The following is a 26308-nucleotide window of genomic DNA, read 5'->3' as shown; positions in this document are numbered from 1 at the left end:
AGCATTTACATATCCCCACAATGTGCACAGAGCTTTTCTCTTGAAAAAATCAAACAGCCCAACTGCCCCCCTCAAAAATTCCACCTTCTCTTCAGAAAACCTCCCATATGTAATGACCCCTTCTTTTTCATAACATTTCACCAAAAAGTCAATTTTACTTATTGCTTGCAGATCCCTCTCTCTGTTGAATTTCTCCAACTCCACTATCCAATCTTCATCCAGCATCTCAACAGAAATCCCAATCTCATTCTTAGAAGAAACATTTCTGTCACTGTTGAATTCCTCAGTTTCCTCCACTACATCCCCAACCAGTTGGCGCATTTTAAAACTCATATTTTCCACAATGTCCTGAATGTCCTGTATAAAAACTTGACAAGAGTCAGAAAAGATCTGTTTAGAATCTTGATGGAAGTCAGAAAAACTCTGTTTAAAATCCTCCATGTCTCATGCAGTAGATATGGTGCCCCTAGGAGCTTAACCAGCGAAAGCCGAAGATATGAAAAAGTTCCCAAGTATGTTTAAACAAAATGAAAGTGAGATAGACAGACAGTTCCCAAGGGAAAGTAGAAACAGAAAGCTGAAGGTTTAACTCAGCCGATTCAACATGTAGGAAAATGCTAATATCTTCAAATTTAATACCAAAATAAAAACAGGAAGACAATTACTTACTCTCAATCCTCCTTTATATTTGGAAGGGAAACAAATTCCAAAACTTAAAAAAGAATTTTTTAAAAAAGTAATCCCCAAAATAACAATAAGCACCAAGGGAGCTGGCTTCTTTTTGCTGTAGAAAGCCTCTCTTAGGGTACACATACTTTAATATATATATATTATATATATATATTTACAGAGAGAACAGCCCAGATAGGATAAAAATCAAGAATGTAAATAATGATGGTGACTATAACAATAATGCAATAGCTCTGCCACCAAAATCTCTTTCTTCTGATAGTTATTGCTTTGCTGCTGCTGCTCTTGATGTCTTGCAAATTTTACATAGTAAAATTTTACATGTATGTAATTTTACATCTATCTAATTTTACATAGGCCAATGTTGAGTAACTGTCCAAGCAATATGGTAAAGTGCTTATTGGCAAATACATTTATATTTGCTGACTTTCTCTGAGAAGCATGGCTTCTCAGCATTAAACAAATTAAGTTTGTTTTAAGCTAAACATGTACTGGGTGCACCTAACCAGAGAGATCCTTGTAAACAAGCGCACAGCAACTGTGGGCTGGCAGGTTTTTACACCTGGCTATGATTTAAACATGATACAGTAGCTCAGAACAAACTCCGGATGGCTGTTTTTGAGCAACACTACCTTCACACATGGGGAAAAGTCAGTGAGGCTGTTTTGTCTTTTGTATTACGCCCTCAGTAACATACAGGGATTTGTACCTGGATGTTATTAGATTTAAAAAGGAAAAAAAAAGTAATGGCCTATATTTGTGCATTCCCTTAGCATTACTAATAAATAAACTCTTGATTCATTCATAGTATAAACAACTGTCAACCCTAATGTTAATGACTCTCAACAGCCACATTGGTGGGTCTTATTTGATAAAGGACATTAAAGAGAGTGGGCCCCAGGCACAGTGCCCAGCTGTTGGTAGACGATGAGGGTTTGGATCTGGGTCTGTGGTAGGTTCAAAGGCTTTCCTGAAAAGATTATACCAAACTGTTCACAGTGCCAGTCTGCAGGCCCTCCCCCCCGCTTTTTCTCTGCCCCCCCTTTCCTGCTTGTGAATAACTACATTCAAAACTGAAGTCTTTGGCCAAACTTCATGTATTTTGACTTTTCTTTACTCAACCCGATTGTCATGAGTAAGGATGGCGAGCAGGGGCTCCCATCCAGACTGTTAAGCGCATGCGTAGCACTGAGGAATTGGGCAGCCATTCAAAGAGACACAGATCGGGACCGCCTTAACCTTTGGGTTTTATATGTCTGGGTTTTTCCCACGCTTCTTCAGTTTGTTAGGATTCCTGTTATGTACTAGCAATAAAGCATTAGAGACCAGTTCCTTGTCTCAGCGTGTTTCCTAGTTGTTAGGACACCGATAACAGTAATTCGTATGTCACCATTTTGCTGTATCTCAGTAGAAGCCATGGTTTAAAGGTCATGGAGAACCCTGGAATTACTGTACCAGTAGCTGGTTGTTGTTCCTGGTACTGCTCATTTTCATAAGAAGCAGTTCTGATGCTTCCTCAGTCATCTTTGTCCTGTGTTTGCCTGGGACCCTCATCACTTGTTCAATGTATTTTGTAGATGTACTTCTGTTTCTTATTTATTTATACAAGTATTTATGTTCCATTCCCTTTCTAAAGACTACGACAGATCTCTGAAATGCAAGACACAGTGCCTGGCAATTGCTTCTCTGAGCTTTCCCTCCATTTATTTTTCTTGGCTTAACAAACAAACAAACAGAAGTTTGCTGGTTTAAAGGCTCTTCCATACAGACACACTGATGTGTTTTCTTCCAGTCCTTGAGGAAGCAGAAAAGTATGCTGGCAAAATTGCACTGCCTTCATTAGCTGAGCCCAATCCTGCATCTAATTCAGGTATCCTATTAGCCATTCTTTCCCTATTGCATTTCCAGAAAGCACCCAGTACAGGTAGTCCTTGGATAATGATGGCAATTGGGAGTGGAATTCCCATCACTAAGCAACACGGTCATAAAGCGTGATGTCACATGACCACACTGCTTAACAATAGAAATTCTGGCACTTCCAGTTGCCATCATTAAGTAAATCACTGCAGGTCATTAAGCAAGGACATCACATGGTTGCCAACTTCTCCATTGACTTTGCTTGTAGGAAGCCGGCAAATAAGGTCACAAATGGTGAACATGTGACCGCAGGACGCTGTGATGTCGTAATCACGAGCCAGGCACTGAGTGCCCAGATCTTGGTCATGTGACCAAGGGGACATGGCAACCAATGTATGTATGAGGACCAGTCTTAACTAGCACTCATCCAGCACTGTGGTAAGTTTGAATGATCACTGATTGAGTTGTCATTAAACAAGGACCACCTATAAATGAATGCTGAGCTGCCGTAAGTAGAAGTATGCTTAGGTTCAGGGTTAGAGAAATGAAGGTTGGTAGCCTAGCCTATATGGTACAGATGGATCCCTTTGCTCATTCATTCTGCATTCTTGATATATATTAATAATCTATTCCACAATATGCAAAAATGGAAAGATATACAAAATATAAATATTTATATGAATTGTACTGATTCCTCAAATGTTCATCCAAAGAACTTGCTTTCTTAGTGCTGAATTCTGGATTTAGGAAAGTTGTATCACCACAAAACGGAAGAAATGGAAATATAGCAATAATTTACCAGTCTTAACTATTTTGACTGTCAACCAAAGTCGCTTTTTTCATTCTGTATTCTGTTCTCTTCTAGAGTTCTCGAACTGCTCGATCTGAAGAGGATCGAGATAGTCTCTGGGATGCCTGGGGCTCGTGGAGTGAATGTTCCCGTACTTGTGGTGGAGGTGCTTCATACTCCTTGAGACGCTGCCTAAGCAGCAAGTAAGTAGTTAAATGTCTTTTGAACCTGCATCCTGTAAGCTAAGTATTGCAGCACAAAAGAACAATTGGTGGCTTGAACTTAGAAGAGGGAATTTTCTTCCAGCAACCATCCAGCAAGTTTGATGGCCTCACACACAGTTATACAATGTAGTGAAAATGTGCAGTGCTGTAAACACACCTTACATGGCTAGTGAATGAAAAATGAAAACCTTCATAAACCATTGCTCGTCCAAAATGGTAATCTTCTCCACTTGTGCTAAGTTGAGATAAACTTCTAGATTTCACACCCTAAATTACTTTATCAGTTGGGAGCTCTAATATCAAAAGAGATTGTCATATTTGTGTATGTTAATCCAGGTATCCATCCATTAATATATATAAACTCATATTCCAATGATCTATGACATTCCATTTTTACAAATGATTTTCCTTCAGCTACAAAGCAGAGCCAAGATCAAACCAGGCAGTAATCAATAGCTGCCATGTGTTGGGTTGAGATGATTATTAAATGTTTTCTCCCTAAAATTTGGGCAATGGGCAGTGGGGTTAATGGAGCAAAAGGGCAGAATGAAACTGAAGCCAGTACAGACAGATCCTAGGGGTATCTGAATGCCCAGGGTCGCTCTGGAGTTGGGCGCTGTCAAAAACTAAGTAATTAAATATTTTGATTAATTTAATTAATTAAATAATTTTAAATAAATAAATTGAAAGGTAATGCTGATTAAAACTAGCTTGTAACCCATTCTTCCATACCTCTCCTAAATTTTGCTATTCATACTCTCTTGTGCAGATTCTCTTACCACTACCGTATTGTTGCAGAGGGGGGGGAAAAACCATAGCATTTGGCCAAGTAATCCTAACCACTGACTCACATAGTGAAAACAACAACATTTTGAGCCAGGAACTTGAATTTACAGGAAAAAAAAATCAGGAAAGGGTTAAAAAATGTGTTGTTTAAATGCAACATTACAAGCTAATTCTCTCATTCTTAAAAAGAAATAATAAATAATGGGATTGGGTTTGTTTTTTTTTTTTACTAAAGGCTCTAATCCAGTGGACAATATTGGAAGCATTCTTACCTGATTCTGAAATGGATTCTGAAATGATGGCTGAAAATTATGTACTGATGTGATGGTGCTTGTGCTAATAGTCAACCATACCCAAGGAGAAAAGAACACAAATATATTTTGTGCGAGGCTGACGTTCTTGCATTAATAACTCATTTGTCTAAGAAGAAAGAATGGGAAGCCCCAGTCACTCTTGATTACACCAAAGTTACTTAATTTCTAAGAAAGAGGACTCCAAAATAAAGTAAGGGTGCTTGATCTGCCTCCTGAAAAAAGTAGTGCCACAGACAAACTCCATATTGTTGCAAAGAAAACAACATGTATGTGATTGTGTACTCTCCGTTATTCAAGCTTAAGCGGAGGGTGCTTTTACTGTTTACTATTCCCCCATCCTCATAATCTTGTCAGCTTTGTGCAAACAAGACTATGAATCCTCCTTGGGAAGGGAAGAAAAATAAGAGACAGATGAAGTGGGAAGAATCCTTCAGACTTCTGTGTCTGCTTGTATTTCAAAAGGAAGAAGGTCACTAAGATTTGTAGATACCAAGCTGACGTCCTTTCCCCCATAGCTCCCATCTGTTCGTTCTGTTAGTCTTTTCATAAACACAAAAAGGCTACCTCCTGTTGCTCCTGCCTTCTAAAACTGCTTTTCATACCTTCTATGATTTTCTGTCTCTGCACATGGGCTGCTGGAAGGGAGGGTCTTTCAAGAGGCTGGGAGGTCTTCTCTACACAGCCTGTAATCCTCCCTCTCTGTGCATGTGGTTGGAAATAGTTTGCAGAGGTTTAAAATGATTCCAATGTTGCATATACAATAGAAAGTCAGAAAATCCAACTGCCCAGACTGATTCCTTCCTTCATTAACTGAGCCTACTTCAACAAGAAGGCAAGGTACTTGCATAATTCAGAATTAACATAACAAGGAAAGAAGAAAGAATGTGATTGTCTTGAAACGTTTTTTTTAACTGGAGACCAGAGAAAAAAAATGCGTTTATTAAGTGCTCGACAGAGCGTCTGTGACTTACCTGCCTAAGGATGAGGTCAGTTTCCAGAACAGTCTCTCTGAGCACCCATGTGCCTCCAGTCCTTTCCTGAAGTTGTCTGATTGATGGAATGGTCACAAACTGAAACAAGCATATTAGAGAATAATGTTCTGGTTTCATCTGAATCCTTTGAGTCAGAGGCTGAAGAGGCAGATCAGACAGACTGTCAGCCTGCAGAGGTTGCATGTAATCAAGCACCTATGACAGCTTCAAGAGATGTTAAGCCTCAGCTGGTGAGACAGGAGACCCAATTCTGAAAATGAGGGACCATGTTCTGGCAGGGCATTTAGCCCCAAAACATGCTGGCAGCTATAAAGGGCTGAACAGTGGCGATCAGGACATCTCTTTGAGAGAAGGGGTAGCATTACCCCTAATCAAGCCACACCAGCATCTGGGACTATGTAAGAACAGCCTCCACAGAGTTTAGTACTGAGCCCCTGCAGCCAGAAATGGAAACTGATTTGGCATTGCATGTGTACAACCAAGTTGTGATTTGGGCCACTGCTCTAATATTAGTGTTATTGGGATATAATTCAAGAGTTCTTTAAAAAGTAGTTAATGACAGAAACAGCAAAAGCTATGTAGAGAACATTAATAATGCTTTGGAGTCATAACTATGGTAACAAAAACATAACTTGGTGTTACAGCTGAACAGATCATGCTTTAAATTATTTCTAATGTGAAAAGAAATGGTTGCATAAATAATTAGGTGGCATGTGTAAAAGTGTCTATAGAGCTTTCTTGACACAATTTATCAGTCTAGTTCAGGGTTTCTCAACCAGGGTTCCATGGAACCCTAGGGTTCTGCGAGAGGTAACTTGGGAGATCACCATTTATTAAAAAAATTATTTCAAATTTGGGCAACTTCACATTAAAGAGGTAAGTTTCATTCTTTATTTTTAGTTTAAGAACACTGTTAATGCATATACACAGGTCTACACATGAAATGAATATAATTTTGTAACTTCTGGCCTCTATTTGAGCCTGAATGTGCAGGGGTTCCCTGAGACTTAAAAATATTTCAAGGGTTCCTCCAGGATCAAACAGTTGAGAAAGGCTGGTCTAGTTGATACTAGTTTTCTTCTCTGGTATTAATGATCACACCAGAAAAAGAGCATGCTATGTAAAAAATGCACACATGGTAGAATTGTTTGACAAAGTAAGATTCGTCAATTGCATATTGAGCCAATTTTCTTTGAATTATAAAACCCGAAGTGAACTTTTGCCCAAGCACAGATTGAGAGAGCATTATAATGTGCTGATTCTATTAGCCAGTACAAATATAATAGTAAATTCTGACCTTGAATTAGCACAGCAGTAAATCTATAACTTGTTTTTTTTTCCTTGTCTACATACAATTGTGAATGTAAAGGAATGCTAAGTAGTGATTGTGTGTGTGGTGGTGGTGGTGGTGCTGGGCATGCAGTTGAAACTGAAAAGGAAAGAAATCCACCCAAACTTTAGGGATTTAGAAATAAGCTAAAATATATGATAGCTTTAAATTTTAAAAACAGTACTATCTGTGCTTTCTGTTAGTGGTTCAGTTTTGTGCAGCCTATTATTTTACAGAGATGTGTCATATGACAGAGAATTATGTGTACCACACATAAGGCTATAACAAATGAAATAAAGAATAATGCTAGATTTGGGGTTGTGTGTTTGATAAATGAAGAGTTGGCACACCAGTTGAACACTACGGAACAGACCATGCCACAAACCAAAGATAAATATTTTTCCTCCAGTGAGGAATGTTCACGGTGTATTATGCCTTTTCATTTTGTGCATGATGGCTTCCAGAACATTAAGCGCAAGGCGAATACAGTCTCATCGTGTCAGCTTTGAAGCTATGCAAAGCATATATGCCTTGCTTCTAAACATCTGCACAGCTAAGCAGCTGAATAAATGCAAGTAATTTATTTTCCAAGTGTCAGCTGCCAGATCTTACTAGTCCCATTCCTTGAGCTATTCAAGTCAGATATAATGTTGTTTTGTTATCAGCCAGTTCCACCGTCTCTTTGGGAAATCTATTTAACATGATCCAACTGATGCAATGTGGTGCAAGCTTTGTTTACTAAATGCCATATTGTGCCAGCACAGACAGCTGCCCTTAACACTAAGAGCTTATCTGCCCTGCCTAGGTGTCCTGTCATCAGAACAGGACAGCAACCACTTCTGAGGACAGAAAGAGACAACATCAACCTTTACTCACCTCCATCCCACTGAACCCTTTACACCCAGCTAAATGGACTTTTGGCTCCCTGAAATAATGATAGCTCTGTCTAAAACTGCAGGGGAGCATGGCTGTTTGTTGTACAGATATGTTGGGACTATACTTTTTAAGTTCCCAGTCAGTATAGCCATTAACTTGAATGGGCAATATGTGACAATCCATACCTATATATTTTGTCTCCAAATATTTTTCATTGGCTCTGTTCTTTAGATCTTATAAATAAGGTTAAGCCATCTTTATTTAAACAGCTATAAAATGTCACTCATTTGACACACACCCCTTCCTTTCATTTGGCTCAACATTTTTCATAATGCATTCTAAGAATTAGGATTTGGAGATACTGGACCAGTGACCTTTCCTAGGGTGACCTATGGAATCCAAAGTGACTTTCACTACAGGTTTGAGCCCACTTTTTGTTTTACTTGGCACCCTCTGTGACTGTTTGCATACACCCTTTTGTCATCACCCTTCCCTGTCAAGTTTTATTTTCTTTGCAAAGTGTGGCTGAGGCTCATGATTGGTGATGATTTCATATGCTCTGTATTTTCACGGGACTCAAATTAAGTTCCCTTGCCTTGAATGGCAAATGTTTTTGCAACTGAAAACCCCAAATCATTATGTTATATATAATATATGGAATATATACATTACACTTGCTTGCTCAGTTTCTTCTGCCCACTGTGTAATGTGCTATGAAATTGAGATTTGCTTATCTGTTTCATCCAGCTAGGATAACTCACTGTCTTGCTTTTCCTGGGGGCAATATAAGGATGCCATATTTTAACATTTTATTTTACAGAACATCTTTTGTTGATTATTTTTTGGGAGAGGGGAATATTCCCCTTTCTATATCAAGTCTAGAAAATCTATGGAAAATATTGCCCGAACTTGTACTATCTAAAAATGTCATTACATAATGTATGTTGCCAGAAATTGAATTTTAGTCTAATGGTTTTACTAACCATTTCATGGAAAAGAATCGAGTCCTCTTGTGTGCATATTTACTAATCACGCAATTAATACACGTTTTCAAAACTATCTTTCTAAGGAAAACAGGATCTCAGTTCTGTAATCTACTTGTTTATAAGGAGGAAAACTTGTTGTCATTGTACATCTATAATTTATGTTAGTGTGCAAACTTAAATAGTTGCCTCCATTTGATTAATAACCGATTGGGGATTTCCGCTTGCTATTTTGTCCTCATACTGGAAAATTCAAGCACTTTTATTATCACAGATTCGCTATCACTGTTTGCTTGTAATAGGGGTGGAGCACATGGACATCTCTGCTGGTGCTGGCCATTGTTGTTGCACCATCTGACTAAAAAAAAAAAAAAAAAATAGAATGTTGACATATGGCAAAGTGCTATCCCCTACAAAAAAGTTTCTGGGTCCCACATAGACTCCTTAAGTATTCTTGGGAAATGAAGTGTGTCAGCCTGCCCAGAAAAAAGGTAAACTCAGGTGACAGTAGCTATCTTGGGAAACTAGTAGGATTTGAAGGTAGAAGCCACACCAATTAAGTAAATGAGCATTTTTGACTAACTGCACCTGACATGACAGACATTTTGTGAGCATTCCAACAGCATGCTTTCAAAATTTGAGTGTACATTGGCTTAAAGTGTTTGTTTAAACCTTCTTATCTCCATTCTAACCTCCACATCTTTGCAATGAGTAGAATTTGTTCTTCAAAGCAGAATCAAAACAATTACCGTTTGATAATTATTCCCCCATAAAGATGTTTCTTATAGACCCAGGTTCAAAACTCCATCCACTTCTAGCTCTCTTTGCCTTGCAGGATAGACAAAGTCCCCAAATCACAATGAATTATTCTAATGGATAACTCTAATCAGAATGTGTTAAAATACCAAAATTAAAAATGCCAAATCTCCAGTATAAATTGTGCCTCTAATGAAACTAGTGAAACTAATGAAACACCCTGAAGATGTGGTTTTGTCAGTGGGCCTGGGGACCCCAGGTTGCTTCAGAGCCAATCAAGTGGCTGATATGAATGTGTTTGCTGTGCTATAGGGTACGTATTGTGTTTTTATGGTTTTTAATTCTGTAAGCTGCCCGGAGTCACCGTGTGTGAGTTGGACGACCTTACAAATATGTTTAATAAATAAATAATAAAACAAATAATCTATATAACTTAACATCAGTAATTTTGTCAGCAAAACACTGAGAGCCAGCAAAGCATGGGTTTTCATCACTGGCATTTTGCTAGTGTAATTACTGCCATGTTTCTGCAAATTGTAAAAAATTGCATTATGATACAAAAGTTCATAGTGACTATAGCTATACCCGTAGACACAGAGATGAGCATCGCCCCCTAGAGTCGGACACGACTGGACTTAATGTCAAGGGAAACCTTTACCTTTACCCACAAATTAGTTTAGACTTTCGTAGTTCAACCAGGACAAAACAGAGGAACTCATTAAAAGCTATGAGTGTTTGGGGATCCACTTAATCTCATGAACCTGTTGGCAAACAGTCTTAAATTCTACTAATAAAAAAGTCAAATATTCCAGAAAGATCAAATACTCCTTCCTGGAAATTTAGATAGGATTGTTGTAAGGAATTTGCTTTATGAACCCCAATAAAATATAAAGGAAATAAGTATTAAAATGTATTTCCCTCATCCTCTCAATAACAGAACTATCCAGTGTAAGGGATATTTGTAAAAGGTCCATCTGGTAGAGCAGAAGTCAGAAGATTGAATGGAATGCTAGCGAATCTAGCTGGATACTTTGGAATGGTAAAAATATCCAGGTAAATATTTTGTATGGCCTTTAATGAAGTTAAAGGGTAACGTACAATGTAATGGAGAACAAAGTTTACCCAATGAAGTACTGACTTCATTGTCCTTGATATGAATGTTAAGGATAGATTTTGCCTAGTCGAGAAATTTATGGAAAGTCTAGTTTATTTAAGAACATCTTTGACAAAACACTAACACAATTATCTTTCTGAAGGAGAAACTAATAGCCTGGAGATTTATTTGCGTAGATCACTTTCAACCAAAACCTAAATGCGTGAGCGCAAGCTGTGTATTCCACAGAGGGAGAACTGGCCTCTAAACATAATGCAGGCGATGATACGCACTTGGCCGTGCCAGAAAGAACACAAAAACTTTGAAAGCAGACACTCCACAGTGGGATTAAAGCCCCAAATCCAAATAGGAATGCCCTGAAACAATGGAGGCAAAGTTTAACACTGAACACCTGGAGCGCAGCACCGATAAACTGTCCTTCTTTGCTATAGAAAAACAGGCGCTGTTTGATGCTGACTGAATGGCAGAGTGTCAGCAAGCAGTTCATGAGAAGAAAGAATGAAGTGTTATACGTAGGTATTAAAATTGTCTGATTTGCTCAGTCCCCTGACCATTAAGAACCAAACGTACAGGAAAGTCCAGTTAGAAAACAAACACTGTTTTACTCTTACTGGAACCGATTGTCAGCCAGTTGTCCAAACAACACTGCACATGCAAAGTAATCTTTTTGGCCAGCTTTAGACAGAGAAACAACATCGTCTGCACAGAGCAGAAACAGATTTCTAGTGATGGTCAGTTTGAGTGAATGGAAGTCAGGAGGTAAGCAAACTCTTGTATTGTTCAACTGTAAGTCAATACAGCCGTGATTCTTTTGCTGTGCTGACACAGACGCAATTTTGCTTTTAGATGGTAATGATCCAGCAAAGGGGAAAATGTTTTTGAAAACCTGAAAATGTGTCTGTAAATATGAAAAAGGTCAGAAGAAATTGTGATACGTAATATTTAAAAAAATCATTAGATATTATAATACATTTTTGAATGTCACAGACCTTTTGTATATTGTTTTAAGGTTTGTTTTCCTCAAGGTTCTTTCTGCCTTGGGTTCTTTCAGTTTATACCAGCTTTTAGTCAACAGGCATTCATAACGAAAAAGGCAATAATGAACTCTAGTTTGTTCATTTCTTCACACACAGATACACACAGCTCAAATATAAATATGATTATTTATTATGATTATTTATTAAATTTATATCACCACCCATCTCCCCCAATGATGCTTGAAAAGGGGCAGAAAACAGAACAGGAAATAGGTAAAAAAACCCCATAGGAAATAGGTAAAAAACCCCATAGAAAATAGGTAAAAAAAAACCCATAGAATTAGCTTATGGTTTTTCATAAAATATAACTCAGAATTTTATCTTACCCAGGAGTCATTCGACAACTGTTAAAATTTCACAGGTAGAACGTGGGTTGGGATTGGTATTTCTGATGATCACTGGGCAACTTTAAAGAAGACGTCATCTCCCAACAACTCTTCCTTGTCTATAAAACTGATGTCCTATTTTAAGTCACAAAAGCTTCGCAAAGTTAAAACCATAAAGCACCTTGAAGATTAAAAAACACAGTCCAAATATAGATAACAAATATAAAGTTAAGAAACCAAGAGGGAATTTGTATGGCAGATAAGCTAGCTGAATCTAATACTTGTTTTGTGTTCAAAGTGCATGAAGTCACAAATCTCAGGAGATATAAATCAACAGTTCAGTCTGGCAGTTCTGCTAATTACTCCTTTTAAGATGTCTGGTAATTTTGTTAACATTTTAAAACTTCAAATGACTACATCATGTTAATCATGGATAATAAATTAAATATATTCCAAATGATTTTTCCATATAAGCAACTACCATTGCCTAACAGTAGTTAGTGGGATTAGTGGAGGCCAGTAGAGCAAAGAATGGTAGGAATGTCTCTACTTTTTCAAATTGTAGGATTAATTTCTAAAAAATATAATTGTAAATTATAGGGACTTAGAAGGTAATTTATGTGAATGTCTTTAGGTTCAATCAGATAATTTGCCCTTCTAGCCAAATATTATGTACTCTGATTGGTAGCAGATTCCAAGGATCTCAGGAAGATCCATCCTGTACAAAAAAAATAATGTTGTTCTGGTCTGAAACATAAATAATACCCTAGGCATGAGATTAAACGTCTCTGGCAAAGACCAGTGGAAATAATATAAAATCGGAAAGAGGAAGGAGAGAAAGTACAATATCTGCCACTTCTTTCCTGCACACCTAACCCTGACTATAACTGATATTATAGCTAAGTCTAAATAATCAGACATTTTACTCTTCTTTATCCTATTATCATTTTTTTTTTTAATCTGTTCAATCGCACCCGATTCTCAGAGACCACCTGGACAAGTCCCTGCAGTTTTCTTGGCAGGGTTTTTCAGAAGTGGTTTGCCATTGCCTCTTTCCTAGGGCTGAGAGGGAGTGACTGGCCCAAGGTCACCCAGCTGGCTTTGTCCCTAAGGCAGGACTAGAACTCACGGTTCTAGTCATATATCATATAATATTATACAAATGCCATCTGTTTTGAATTGGAATGAAATACACATTTGAAAATAAGGGTAACATTCTGCAAGAGTAGGAATTAAACATGGCATTGCATTCTCTTGCCACCAAAGCTTTCTCCCTGGGTATATTGTGTGAATATGTCACTAAACCATACCATTCATCCATCTAGCATGGTATGATTGACACTGATCAGTACTTGGAGTTTCAGGCAGGATTCCTTGCTATTCCTACTGGGCGATTGAACCTAACATCTCTGAATGAAAAACATGAGCATGAGTGCTCTGCGCAATAAGTATAAAAACAAAACTCTTCTCAATAGAAAATGTTTTTGCCTCCTTGCAGGGAGCAACAGCAAAGATAACATTCTCTTGACTGCAAATCTAGAGCACGGAGCAGTCACTAAGAAAACCTTTGCTCATGTTCCTTGTGGATTTGGATCTAAGTTCAGGTTCAGTTTTTAAAAACGTTTGGAATATTTAATTCATTAGCATCTACACGAGGGCAATTGACAAAATGTGCATTGCAATGTCATAACATAAGCTCCACCTTTCACACTTGCATAAGGGGTGGAGTTGGCATCATGACACATGTTTCATCATTCTGGCATCTTTGTAGCCACAAAGGTGTGCTGCATTTACTTACTTGCCTCCATACCAACCTTTTTCTCTGGAACTGACAGCATTTATTCACATAGTTGTTAGAAAAAACTCACTGCCAAACACCTGGAAGCTAGTGTTCCCTATTATCTTATTTTTTTAAAAGAGAGATCTAATTTGTAGCAATGTTCTTTAACTGCAGTGGCTGCCCAGTTTCTTTTGTTGGCTTATTACAAGTAGTCCATGCTTAACAACCATTCGCTTAGTGACAGTTAGGACTTAGTGCTGAAAAAAACAACTTGCGATTGGTCCTCACACAACCATCGCAGTGTCCTCTGGTCACATGATTGCCATTTTCACCCTCCCAGCCGGCTTCTGGCAAGCAAAATCAATGGGGAACTGTGTGATTCGCTTAATGACCACATGGTTCCCTTAATGCCTGTTGTGATTCTCTTAACGACTGCTGCAAAAAAGGTTGTAAAATTGGGTCAGATATGCTTAATAACAGCTTCACTTAGCAGCCAAAATTCCGGTCCCAATTGTGGTCATTAAGCAAGGACTACCTGTATTAAACTTGCTGTATCACTAACATGGTGCCAGAATTAACTAGCCTTTTTGATCCATTCTTAAGTGTCCTCTCCATTGCTATATGTTTCTTTCCCTGTTATGCTTATATCCTGTGTTGAGGTTTTTAAGTTATTTTATGTTTTCAATTTTCTTTTTTGAATGGAAGTCAGGAACAGGAATGATTTTGTTTCATGCTGTTGCTGTGCTTCTCTAGGATCTAGAGCTTATGGAGGTGAGTATCATCCTGAGTTGTAGACAGGCTTCCAAAATAACCATGGTGTGACATAGGAGTATATAGGAGAATCTGGATTTTGCATTTTCATTGAAAATATCCAGCCAAATCTTGGGATACAGCTCTTTAAATTCAGTTCTTAACTCTATCAAAAGGCAACTTGGAAAAGCAGGGATGGATGGATTTCCAAGTGCTGTTCTCAATAATATTAGGAATAAATTTAGTGCAGCTTTATTAACTTTTATGAATGTTATAGAATTACATTGATGTAATTTAGAGTGCACTGCATCCTAAGGACATTTGTGTGAAGCTCAGATCTCCTTCTTCCTCTCACACAAAGGCTGGCATTTAGTTCATTTCAGCTATGATAAATCATTTACATCAGAAATGCTGACTCTCTAAAACCTGAGATTGGGGAAATGTTATTTATGCTAAAAGTATTAATTTCTAATAGTTTTTAGTCTCCTGCTTTATTACTTCTTGTCTTGCTCTCATTTCGGATCATTATCCCATACTACTTCCCAGATGTGTGCCTCTGGCAGCTCAAAGGTTATGATTTGTGTTTTGATTTTCCTAGACAGTTTGCTGACTTCAGTGACTGCTACTGGCATTGTTCCAGCTGGTTGTTTATTTTGTTACTGCTACAGGAAAAATATTCATAAAATATGGTTGCTTAAAAAAATCCAGTCGAAGAAGTTTAATCTATTCCTTGCCTATTTTTCTGATCTTAAAGATTAAGACCTAAATCAAAACAGTCTCTAGTTTTATTTTCAGTAGGGTCTTTTAAAATCTCAGTTTTTCTGTATGCTTTCAAATTGCCCTTATTGAATTTTAAGTGTTTGGCCAGTCACAAACAATTGGGTAACAACTTTTGGATGTCTCTAGGGGCTGTACCCAAGGCTGTGCAGGATGTACAATTTATAAACTTGTCTTACCAAGAAAGATCTTCAGTCTGACTGTTAAAATTTTGGCAGAATCATTTGTGTACCTGTTGTTAGCCAGCATTCCAGCCCAACTAGTAATAACCCCAGCCTTTCTGGATTAATGTTGATTGGGAAAAGGTTACAAATATAATATAAAGTGCAGTATATATGAAAACATGCTCAAGTTGCAAACTGGGAACAGTTTAAAAAAAAAGTTCCACACACATTATTGTGTATTAATTCAGGATCAGATCAGGGCCTGATTATCAAGTCGGGAAGCTGAATTGACTTACTATGTTGCCTCTTCTCCACATTTTTTGAAAGTACTGCAAAACTGCAAAAAATTACTTTGAATCACCATGGTTCTGTGTGTTGGTATTTATTTTTTCTTCTTTTGGCTGTAGAGAAATTAAGGTTACTGTGGTAACAAATCACTCTGGAAGAGTCAGAAGGTCAAACTTAAGTATCCTTAGTTTTGGGGGTGAAAAGGCATGACCATGTAAGGTAAAAGCTCCTGATTTACCTGGAGGGCAGCTTGCCTAGGCTTGTTAGTTTCAGTTTCCTTTCTACCTGCCTTCCTCCCAGTCCTCTCTTAGTGTGTGTGAATGCACAGCTTGAAAATATGTTTTTGTGCTTTCTGTAAATAAATTTATTTTTATAGAAATGCCTGGTGTGTGATTTTTCTGAACTCTCAGGCCAAACGCTTTCCAGCAACCTCTGACAGGTTATGGGCCCAGTAAGCAGCCCTGTAAACCCCAGAGAGAGCAGAGAGATCAGCTCCACACCTCATGCACATTTTAAAGGCAGGTAGCAAAGACCTATGAAGATTTTCTTTGGAGCTGCCTGGAGATTTTCCAGCCACTGCTGGTCTGCAGGACAAAGAAGCCAGCTGAGGTGACTTGCAAAAGAAGGAAGAAGCCATGGCTGCCTCCCAGCCCTCAGCGATGCCTCTTGAGCACCTATCAGAGACTAACTACCTGATTTGGGCCCTGAAGATGGAGATGTATCTTTGCAGACAGAATCTTTGGATGCCAATTGATGAGGAAACCCCCCAATATCCCAGTGCTGAATGGCTTAGACAGGATGAGCAGGCTAGAGCCACCATTATCCTGGGAGTTGAGGACAATCAGCTGGTGCACATGCGTGGCATGCAGTCTGCAAAGCAACTTTGGGACACTTTGAGAGACTTGTATGTAAAGGCAACAGCAGGGAGTAAAGTTACCCTGACAAAAAAGCTGTACAAAGCCTACCTAGCAGAGGGAGATAGCCTTCCTGAGCACCTGCATTATATTCAGCAGCTGTTTGTTGAGTTGCAGGAGAGAGGAATGGAATTTACACCTCTCACAAAATCCTATATCCTGCTGTCCTCTTTGAATGAAATGTGGGACACACTGATTTATACCCTATGCCTGAAGCAGACCTCACCCCATCATATATAACATAGTGCTTACTCGCTGAATGGGAGAAGAGAGAGGAAAGATCCCCCCCCCCATTTCTTCTGGAAAGCTGCAGCACCAGAAAGCAAGGGAAAGGAAAGGAAAAGAAGCTGAGGCAACAGCACTAGCCAGCCAGCGATGCTTCAATTGTGGTTCAGCTGGACATTTGCAGAAAGACTGTGCCTTGAGACCCAAGAGTAGAAAGACAAAGAAGAACACAAGGGCAACACAGAAGAAGGCTCTTCAGACAAGCCAAATTGCACAGGTTGCTGAGAAGGGTAATTCTGATGTATGGGTGTTAGATTCTGGGGCCAATTGTCATTTATGTAATTGTAAAAGCTCTTTTGTGTCACTGTCTAAAACTGACAGACAAAGTGTATCTTTGGCTGATGGGTCTGTGACCAAAATTATGGGACAAGGTGACTTGTATTTATCCTGCTTGGGAGAAACTGTGAAAGGTGTGCCCTATGGCCCAAATCTACAGTCAAATCTTTTATCTGTGGCACAATTAGCTGCAACAGGGTATGTCATAACATTTAAGAAAAATGGTTGTGAGATACGAAAAAATGGGAAATTGTGTGCTACTGGTATATTAAAAGACTCCTTGTACATTGTGCAAAATGCAAGGAAGCCAAGCTGCAAGGCTGCAGTTGGCAACACTCCATATCATGACCAATGTGTACACCTGATGCACAGGAGATTTGGTCATGCTAATTTCAGGTATATAGCACAAATGCCACAGCTGTGTGCTGACCTAAAGATAAAACCCTGTGATAAATACTTAGTGTAGTTTGCAAAGAGTGCAAAACACCTAAAGCTCCTGTGAAGTAAGCACAGTGACAGAGTTACAACTAGACCTCTAGAAATTGTACACTCTGACATTATTGGTCCTTTTGCTCCAAGTCTTGGACAAGCAAGGTATGCAATGACCATCATTGATGATTTCTCAAGGTAGACATTTATGTACATCTTAAAACACAGAGATGAGGCATTTGAGAAATTTAAAGGTTTTGTGACATGGGCAAATGGAAAATTCCCTAGGCCTGTATTTGCACTCCAGTGTGATAGAGGAGGAGAGTACCTTTCTCGCAAATTCAAAAGGTTCCTAGCAGAAAAAGGGATAGAACAAATTCTTTCTAACCCTTACACCCCTCAGCAAAATGGTGTTGCTGAAAGAAAGGGCAGAACCTTGCAAAATGCAATGGAATGCATGCTTAAAGATTCACATTTATCTTTTAAATATTGGGCAGAATCAATATCTACTGCCTGTTATGTGCAAAACAGATTGTATAACTCTGTGATTCAGGACACTCCGTTCCATGTGTTTTATGGTGTGAAACCAAAGGTAAACCATCTCAGACTGTTTGCTACCACTGCATGGGTTCATATTCCAAAACAGCAGAGAAGGAAAGGAGGGCCCACAACAAAGAAAGCCATCTTTGTTGGCTATGAACAAAGCCAAAGGAGCTACAGGTTCATAGTGGGAGAGAAATTAATAATTAGCAAAAGAGCTGCTTTTGCTGAGCAAAACTGGGGGAGATTAAATTCTAGCTCTCCAGTTGATTTAACAACAACAGAACAGCAAGGAATTGCTGATAGTGATCTTTTGCCTAGTGAGGACATTCAACTAGAAAAGCAAACTGAAGATCTGTCTGATGAGACAGATGCTTCTCAGGAAAGTGATGGAGAGTCAAAATTTAAGCCCTGTATTACCTCGCAGATCTCAGAGGAGCAATAAAGGCATTCCTCCATCACGTTTTTAGGCTGAAACAGTAAAGGCTTTTCACATATTCACAGAACCTGAGTCCTTAGAACAAGTGAATGCTTTACCACCTGAGATTGCACAAAATTGGCATTCTGCCATGCAACAGGAATTAGCATCCTTGAAAGAAAATAAGACATGGAAACTTGGTAAATCTGCCTCCCAATGAACGCTGCCTAGGTTGTAGGTGGGTTTTCAAACTGAAAAGGGATGCTGATGGAAAAATCCAAAAATATAAAGCAAGGTTGGTTGCAAAAGGGTTCACTCAAAGGAAAGATTTAGACTTTGACAAGACTTTTGCACCAGTTACTAAAGGTGAATCAATTAGATTACTGTTAAAAATTGCTGCACTCAAAGGAATGTCAGTTCATCACTATGACATTCAAACTGCATTTCTCTATGGTGATTTAGACCACAAATTATATATGCAGCAACCCCCTGGCTATGAAAAAGGGGAGAATCTAGTCTGTGAACTGCAGAAGTCAATCTATGGGTTAAAACAAGCTGCTAGATCCTGGAACCAAAAATTAGATGAAAAACTGCAGAATTTTGGTTTTGAAAAAGGAAAAGCAGATCCATGTGTATATGTGAAGAAAGACAAACAAGGCTGTATGTATCTGTGCATTTATGTTGATGATTTGCTGCTGTTCACATCAACAGAAAAACAAAGGCTTGATTTTGAAGGCTGCATGAAAAGCCATTTCACATTAGAAAGCCTTGGAACAGTAACAAATTACCTAGGCTTGGAAATACACAGGGAGAAGGATGGTAGCTTTCTGTTCAGCCAACGTAGTAAAATTCAAAAGCTCCTAGAGGATTTTAACATGCAAGACTGTAAACCAGTCTATACTCCTATGATACCAGATTTTCAGAAAGAAATAGGAGAAATTCAATTAACTGAAGCAGAGAAATATAGATCTGCAATTGGAAGTTTACTGTACATTGCAAATCACTCTTGCCCAGATATCTCAAATTCTGTGGCCATTTTAAGTAGACAGGTAGAGAAACCTACATCTACTGGAAAAGCAGCATTGAAGAGGTTAATGAGGTATTTGCAAGGAACAAAGAAGTATTGCCTGAAGCTAAATGCCTGTGGAACAGAGAAATTGCAGGCTTTTGCCGATTCTGACTGGGGAGCAGATGTCAGTGACAGGAAATCCACTTCTGGGATTTTAATTCAATTTGCTGGGTCAAGCTTAGGCTGGCATTCTAGAAAGCAAACACTTGTTGCTCTTTCCACTGCAGAAGCAGAGTTTTATTCTCTAGCACAGACCTGTAATGAGGTAGTATGTTTAAACATTTGTTAAAAGACATAGGCATGGAAGTGAATCAGCCTATAACTGTTTATGAGGATAATCAAGCTTGCATTGCAAAGGCAAAATCTAAAGCTTGCAAGAATAGGACAAAACATATAGATATTAGATATCAATATATCAAAGACATGATAGCCAAAGGGGAAATAATGTTAAAATATTGTGAATCAAAAGACATGATTGCTGATATTTTAACCAAGCCTCTTGCTCTACCAAGACACAAAGCAAATTGGTCTACAGCTCACTCCTTAACATAAAAAAAGTGGAGTGTTGGTATTTGTTTCTTCTGCTTTTGGCTGTAGAGAAATTAAGGTTACTATGGTAACAAATCACTCTAGCAGAGTCAGAAGGTCAAACTTAAGTATCCTTAGTTTTGGAGGTGAAAAGGCATGACCATATAAGGTAAAAGCTCCTGATTTGCCTGGAGGGCAGCTTGCCTGAGCTTGTTAGTTTCAGTTTCCTTTCTACCTGCCTTCTTCCCAGTCCTCTCTGAGTGCGTGTGAATGCACAGCTTGAAAATATGTTTTTGTGCTTTCTGTAAATAAATTTATTTTTATAGAAATGCCTGGTGTGTGATTTTTCTGATCTCTCGGACCAAACGCTTTCCAGCAACCTCTGACACTGTGGTCCATTTTTCTATTGTTGGGAACCCTTGACTTATTGAACGCCTAGGCTCAACTCAGCCATTATGGTCTCTGTTTCTTTCTCCCTCCCCCCCAAATCCCTGAGGTTCAACTTCCTCCTTCAGAAGCTTGTCTCCTCCTGGATGCTTTGATTAGGACTCATCTTCTCCATCTGCTGATCCAGCCACTATAGCAATTTTGGATACTGCTTTAGGAAAAAGTGCATGGTTGTAAAATGGCTAGCATTCCATCCTGTCACTTTCACAGCACTTACTGGCATCTTTCAGCTGAATGAGGAATGATGACAAGCTGGCTTTGGCCTTTGGAGGATTTCAGTGCTTTTGTTTAGATTTTTTTTTTTTACATCTGACCTTAATTTATATAGTTGCCATTTATAGTAACCTTTGAAATAGTTTTGCAAACAACCAGCAAAATGCATATGCATATTGAAAAACATGGGGTAGTGGTAATAATGATTTTAGTTCCTCTTTGTGTGCAGTGTGTAGTAAGGGTATTTTTTGTTATTCATAGCCCGTGGAAGCTCTCAGGCAAAGGCTGGAAATTGGGTAAGATTCTTTGCCCATATCTGTTGGGCAGTGGAAAGTTTATGCTGAAGTTCAGTAATGTGGAAATACTACTGACATTTTGGATTATCTCAAGAGGAATTAAATGGGGAAGGATAAGGTCTTTACCATTTCTCTCAATGATCACTGAAAGCAGAAAAATAAGACTAGGGAAAAAAAATCTTTCTTCTTAATGGTGTGCATGCTATTGCCTCTTCCATGTCATCCTAATGTTAGGTGACCTATCTAAGAGTCCCCTCCCCAGATTGGTAGCCAACAGCCAAAGCTGTTGTGTGCTGGAGGGAATCTCTCATCTTCTGAAACAGAAGAGATGGAAGAGCTGAAGTAGCACCTGATGTGAACCAATGGTTTTTTTCATACTTCCATGCTATTATATCTAAATTAAATTAATTTTTGGAGGTCAGGGTTGTTAAATAAATTAGATGTGGTCAGCCTATTAAAAATGTATTGCTTAGGATTTGTTTGGTTTTAAGTGAAAACACATGCCAATGCAAATTGGGAACTTCCTGTCAAATATTAGCAGCATGATCTGAGATAGTGGGTGGATTTCAAGAACCAAAAGAAAGGCTTATATCTGGCCACTGTTTATGGACTCCAGGCTGCTTACTCTATTTAGGAAGACGTAATATGCTTGGAGGCAAGTACACCACAAGTGTGTGTGTTTGTGTGGGTGTGTGCATTTGAGTCAGTGTTTGACTCCTAGAAGTGGTTTGCCATTGCCTCCTTCCGAGGGCTGAGAGAGAGGGACTAGCCCAAGGTCACCCAGCAGACTTTGTACCTAAGGCAGGACTAGAACTCTCAGTCTCCCGGTTTCTAGGCTGGTGCCTTAACCACAACAGAAAACTGCCCCCCACACCACGTTAGATTTCATTTAAAAAGGCCAAAAATTAGCAAAGATTTAATCACTGCTCTTTGTGAGATAGATAGCTTTTCTTCATTAAAAACTACTTAGAATCCTTCTAAGAAATGTTCTTCAATATAAGCTAGGTTACAGAGACCTAGTTTTTCTCTGTGTTTTTTGGAAAACCTTGCAGGATTATACTTCATGATTCTATAGGTTTCATCACATGCTAAACTAAAATGTTTCATTAACAAGTACATATGGCCATTTTAACAGCTCTTTAACTGAGCTTCGGGGTTTACCTTATTAACCAAACCCAAAGTGACCACCATTTGGGGTTTCTGGATATTGGGACTTGTACCCAGATTTGTCACTGGGTTACATGGTTACTATAAAGATACAGTAGTGGCTGTTTCAGGTTTTAACAAGATAAATTGCAACACTTGAATTAAGGGCTGTGTATGATGGTGATGCGGTGGCACTGCGGGTTAAACCGCTGAGCTGCCGAGCTTGCTGATCGGAAGGTCGGCAGTTCGAATCCGCGTGATGGGGTGAGCTCCCGTTGCTAGTCCCAGCTCCTGCCAACCCAGCAGTTTGAAAACATGCAAATGTGAGTAGATTAATAGGTACCGCTTTGGCGGGCAGGTAATGGCGTTCCGTTTAGTCATGCCGGCCACATGACCACGGAAGTGTCTACGGACAAACGCCGGCTCTTTGGCTTTGAAACGGAGATGAGCACCGCCCCCTAGAGTCGGACACGACTGGACTTAATGTCAAGGGAAACCTTTACCTTTTCCTTTATGATGGTGAGGGGAGCAGTAAAGTGGCTTGGAGTTTGAAGTGTTGTGTGTGTGTACATGAGTGTGAGAGTTCTGGAGTATGATAATCTAATCAGAGGAAAGGATAGTGGAGCCGGTTTTGTAACTATCAGAGACAGAAAATCTATTTATAGTCAGGATATTATAGGGATAAGCAACACCTAGTATCTAGTTAGCTACATCCTAGAAGAAGAATCCAAGAATATGTGCTTCATTTGTATAGGAAGTAAGGCAGAAGGAAGTGATCTCAGATTAGTTATGAGAGAGTGAGCAGAGTGATAAACAAAGTAGGATACAGTGTAAATCCTTAACTCTGTATTTATACCCTACCTTTTTAAAAAAAACCCTTCTGGTCTGTAGATCATGAGCTGCTGCTGAGTCGGAGCCATTGGATTTGGAACTCCAACAAAATGGTGGCATACTTCGAGATTTTTGGGCATTAGCTTGTCCTGTGAACACCGCCATACACTACTCAACTACAAATGCAACATAAAGCATGGTCTATTTTTTTAATTCTGATATTAAAAAAAAGAAATAGGGAGGATGGTTTATGCTCAGTGTAAAAAAAATTTGTTTGCAGCAACCATGATGATATGTAATGTGGCATTAATAATATCTGAACATATGACTGTAATTCAGATGTCAGTATAGTTTTTAAAAATATAAATATCTAGATAGTACATTTTCTTCAAACTGAGCAAATCAATCGACTTAGGTTGTAGGTAACAGTGTCCCCAGGCATCTCCAAAGGACCTGATTAAATGGGGAAACACAGCTAAACTCACTGCCTCTCTTAGTGTGATATCATTTGGGCCAAACTGTACTAAGATATTTAAAAAATGTAGTTTATTTTGTGAAATTTTCATCAGGAGACAGCTGAAACCTAAAGAAATGTAAATAATGTATAAACATACAATGTTACTGGAGGCTGTTATGGTAGACCACGAAGCAAGTTTTTCTATTCAAACCGGTCCTTTCAGTATCCAGCAGCATTATGGATTTTAACTCTCATATTCATTTTTAAAAAGTGTTAATTAAATAACCTCAGGGGATGCAGCCTTCAACAGACCAAAGGTTCTTCTCCTTTGAATGGAACAACCTTTTCCAGTTTCTTGGAAAATGACTATACTAGTGATTTTTTTTCTCTTTGCGTGTCGGTATGTGTCTACATGCCTGTCAAATTGCTTGTTAATCCAGAGTGTTGGTTCAAACGTGCTTTTTTCCCTCCATGGTATTGCCCAATAAAATATATATGTAACCATATTCTTGTTATTTTTGTGTACCCCTAATTTGAATATAGCTGGACATCTGAAATTAGCAATGCTACAATTAATATTACCACCTCAATAAAAAAATATCTGTGTCACCCCCCAGATGTTTTTGTGAATGTTTAGTGAATATCTATAGTTAATTATTATGTCAGCAACTTCTATGTTGCTTGGGGTGAGAGCGGGGATAGTTGATCGTGGAGGTGGCTGGTACCGTGATATGGCCCTGGTAAATTTCATTAAGACCATCTTGGACTTCATACTTTATATTTTACATTTTTATATTTATCCATATTTATATTTTATAATGAATTCTTATTCTTTTATTTATTGTAAACCGCTCAGAGTTGTCATTGCATGAGATGGGCAGTGGAGAAATTTAATAAATAAATAGATAATTCCTGGCCTAATGAATAAGGAATAATACTGCATACACCTGAAGAAGATAAAGTGAACTATAGTCCACTGATGGTTACCACATAAATAACGATTAGTCTTTATTCATGTAAGCAGAACCCTATTTTCCTGCAATAGACAAGGATAGCAAACTCTGTGGACAATTTACTATAATTACACAATTGTATTTTCTTCTTGATGATGACTATATGCTTTTGCAGGCACAAAAGTTTTAGCTACAGAGAATAAGAAAAATTGCCTCTCAAGCATAAAATGTGCATTTTTGCCACAGGATAATACATTGTAGCAAAAATGCAGCTAACAGTATTCAACAGTGGGAATTCTGAATTCCATGTAAACGACTAGTAAATGGTAGTGGAGGTGACTTTTCCTTTAGCAACTAGGAACATTCTGCTGGTTAGTGTGTGATATGTGCTTTTTCCCCCTTTTTTATGGATGTAGGAGCTGTGAAGGACGGAATATTAGATACAGAACATGCAGCAATGTGGTAAGTAAAGACTAATGATTTTCAAGTGTTACTGCATTAGATCTTCTTTATTCCCATCGTTGTTCCCCTCACTGTCCATGTCTAAAGGGATAATTGAATCATCAGGAAACCCCTTCTATGATATGAAGATTCTCTGCATGACTTCCCACTCTCCCTTCTTACTTTTTGCTATTCCCTATTATAGGTTTCATGTTGTAAGAACAACTGAAAAGGTTTATTCAGATTCCATATAACTGCAACATTTGCCACAACGCTGAAGGGATACATTGGAAATTGAATGAACAGTCTTACGTTTATATGAGTGGAATATGGAATTCCAAATAGATAATGGGTATACGCAAGCATATTTATGGTCAAAATGTTATTGGCTGTGGCAGGATGCATCAGTTCTCCATGTTGGCAAGGTGCTCATTCTGACCAGGAAAGTGTATTTATCTCCCTTTGCACTAAAGCCTTGAAAGAAGGAAGTCTTTTACCCTTGCTTTTTCTTTTATAACTTCCTGGAATTGTGCTACAAGCCCTAAATTCAACGTTTTGGGTTGTTTTTTTCCAGTAATGAACATTGTTCATGAATATCCTTCCCTGCATTCTCCTTCTTTCAGTTTGGCTGAAATCCTGCGCATAGTTATGTTGCTTAAATCCCATTGACTTGATTGGCATTTAAATCACCTTAGTTTTCACAGGATTGCACTAGAGTCCTGCTGGGGTCATTGGAACCTTCCTTCAGTCTAGTCGTGTGCTTCCTTCAGCGGGAACCACTGAGGACTGTTGGGTAAATAAGGCTGCCTGTGGCTTTGTGGGTTGTGCTCCAGCTGCGAGGCACTTTTGCTTCACCAGGACATTGAGGAGAGCGACGAAGTTAATTCACGTCAGTCAAGAGACACACCATGGTTCTGCAGAAGAGAAACGAAAGAGAGACTGTCACAGCTGACGGGATTTAAACTGCGGCTTGGGGTTAGTTTGTTGTTGCTGGATCACCCTGCTGGGAAGCTGGGATTACACCTAAATTGAAGCTCTTGTTTATAGGAATGGCTGAACTTCTCCAATTCTCTCTCTCCTTTTCTTTTTTTTTAAATGTTGTTCTTAGGGTAGGCCCTATCTTATGGCTATGATACTGAAAACATTTATCTGCAGAATAAAGGTTCACAGATAACTGTCCCAAAGAGTCAGAAGCATGCTAGAAGCATCCTAGAGGACTGCTGAAATTTAT

The 26308-nt window shown here is 38.7% G+C and overlaps 1 protein-coding gene across 1 annotated transcript in view; it reads left to right on the top strand.

Moving 5' to 3' along the window:
* The window catches only part of ADAMTSL1 (ADAMTS like 1), a 588401-nt gene that overhangs the window by 365274 nt on the left and 196819 nt on the right, over positions 1–26308 (top strand). The window contains exons 3-4 of the mRNA XM_063295031.1: positions 3413–3540; positions 25053–25098. Of these exons, the coding sequence (XP_063151101.1) occupies positions 3413–3540; positions 25053–25098 (174 nt within the window). The remainder of the gene's footprint in view (positions 1–3412; positions 3541–25052; positions 25099–26308) is intronic.

Source organism: Candoia aspera, chromosome 2, assembly GCF_035149785.1.
Source record: "Candoia aspera isolate rCanAsp1 chromosome 2, rCanAsp1.hap2, whole genome shotgun sequence".
Taxonomy (NCBI): domain Eukaryota; kingdom Metazoa; phylum Chordata; class Lepidosauria; order Squamata; family Boidae; genus Candoia; species Candoia aspera.
Note: the sequence above shows the minus strand (reverse complement) of the source record. Positions and strands in the feature narration are given on the sequence as shown.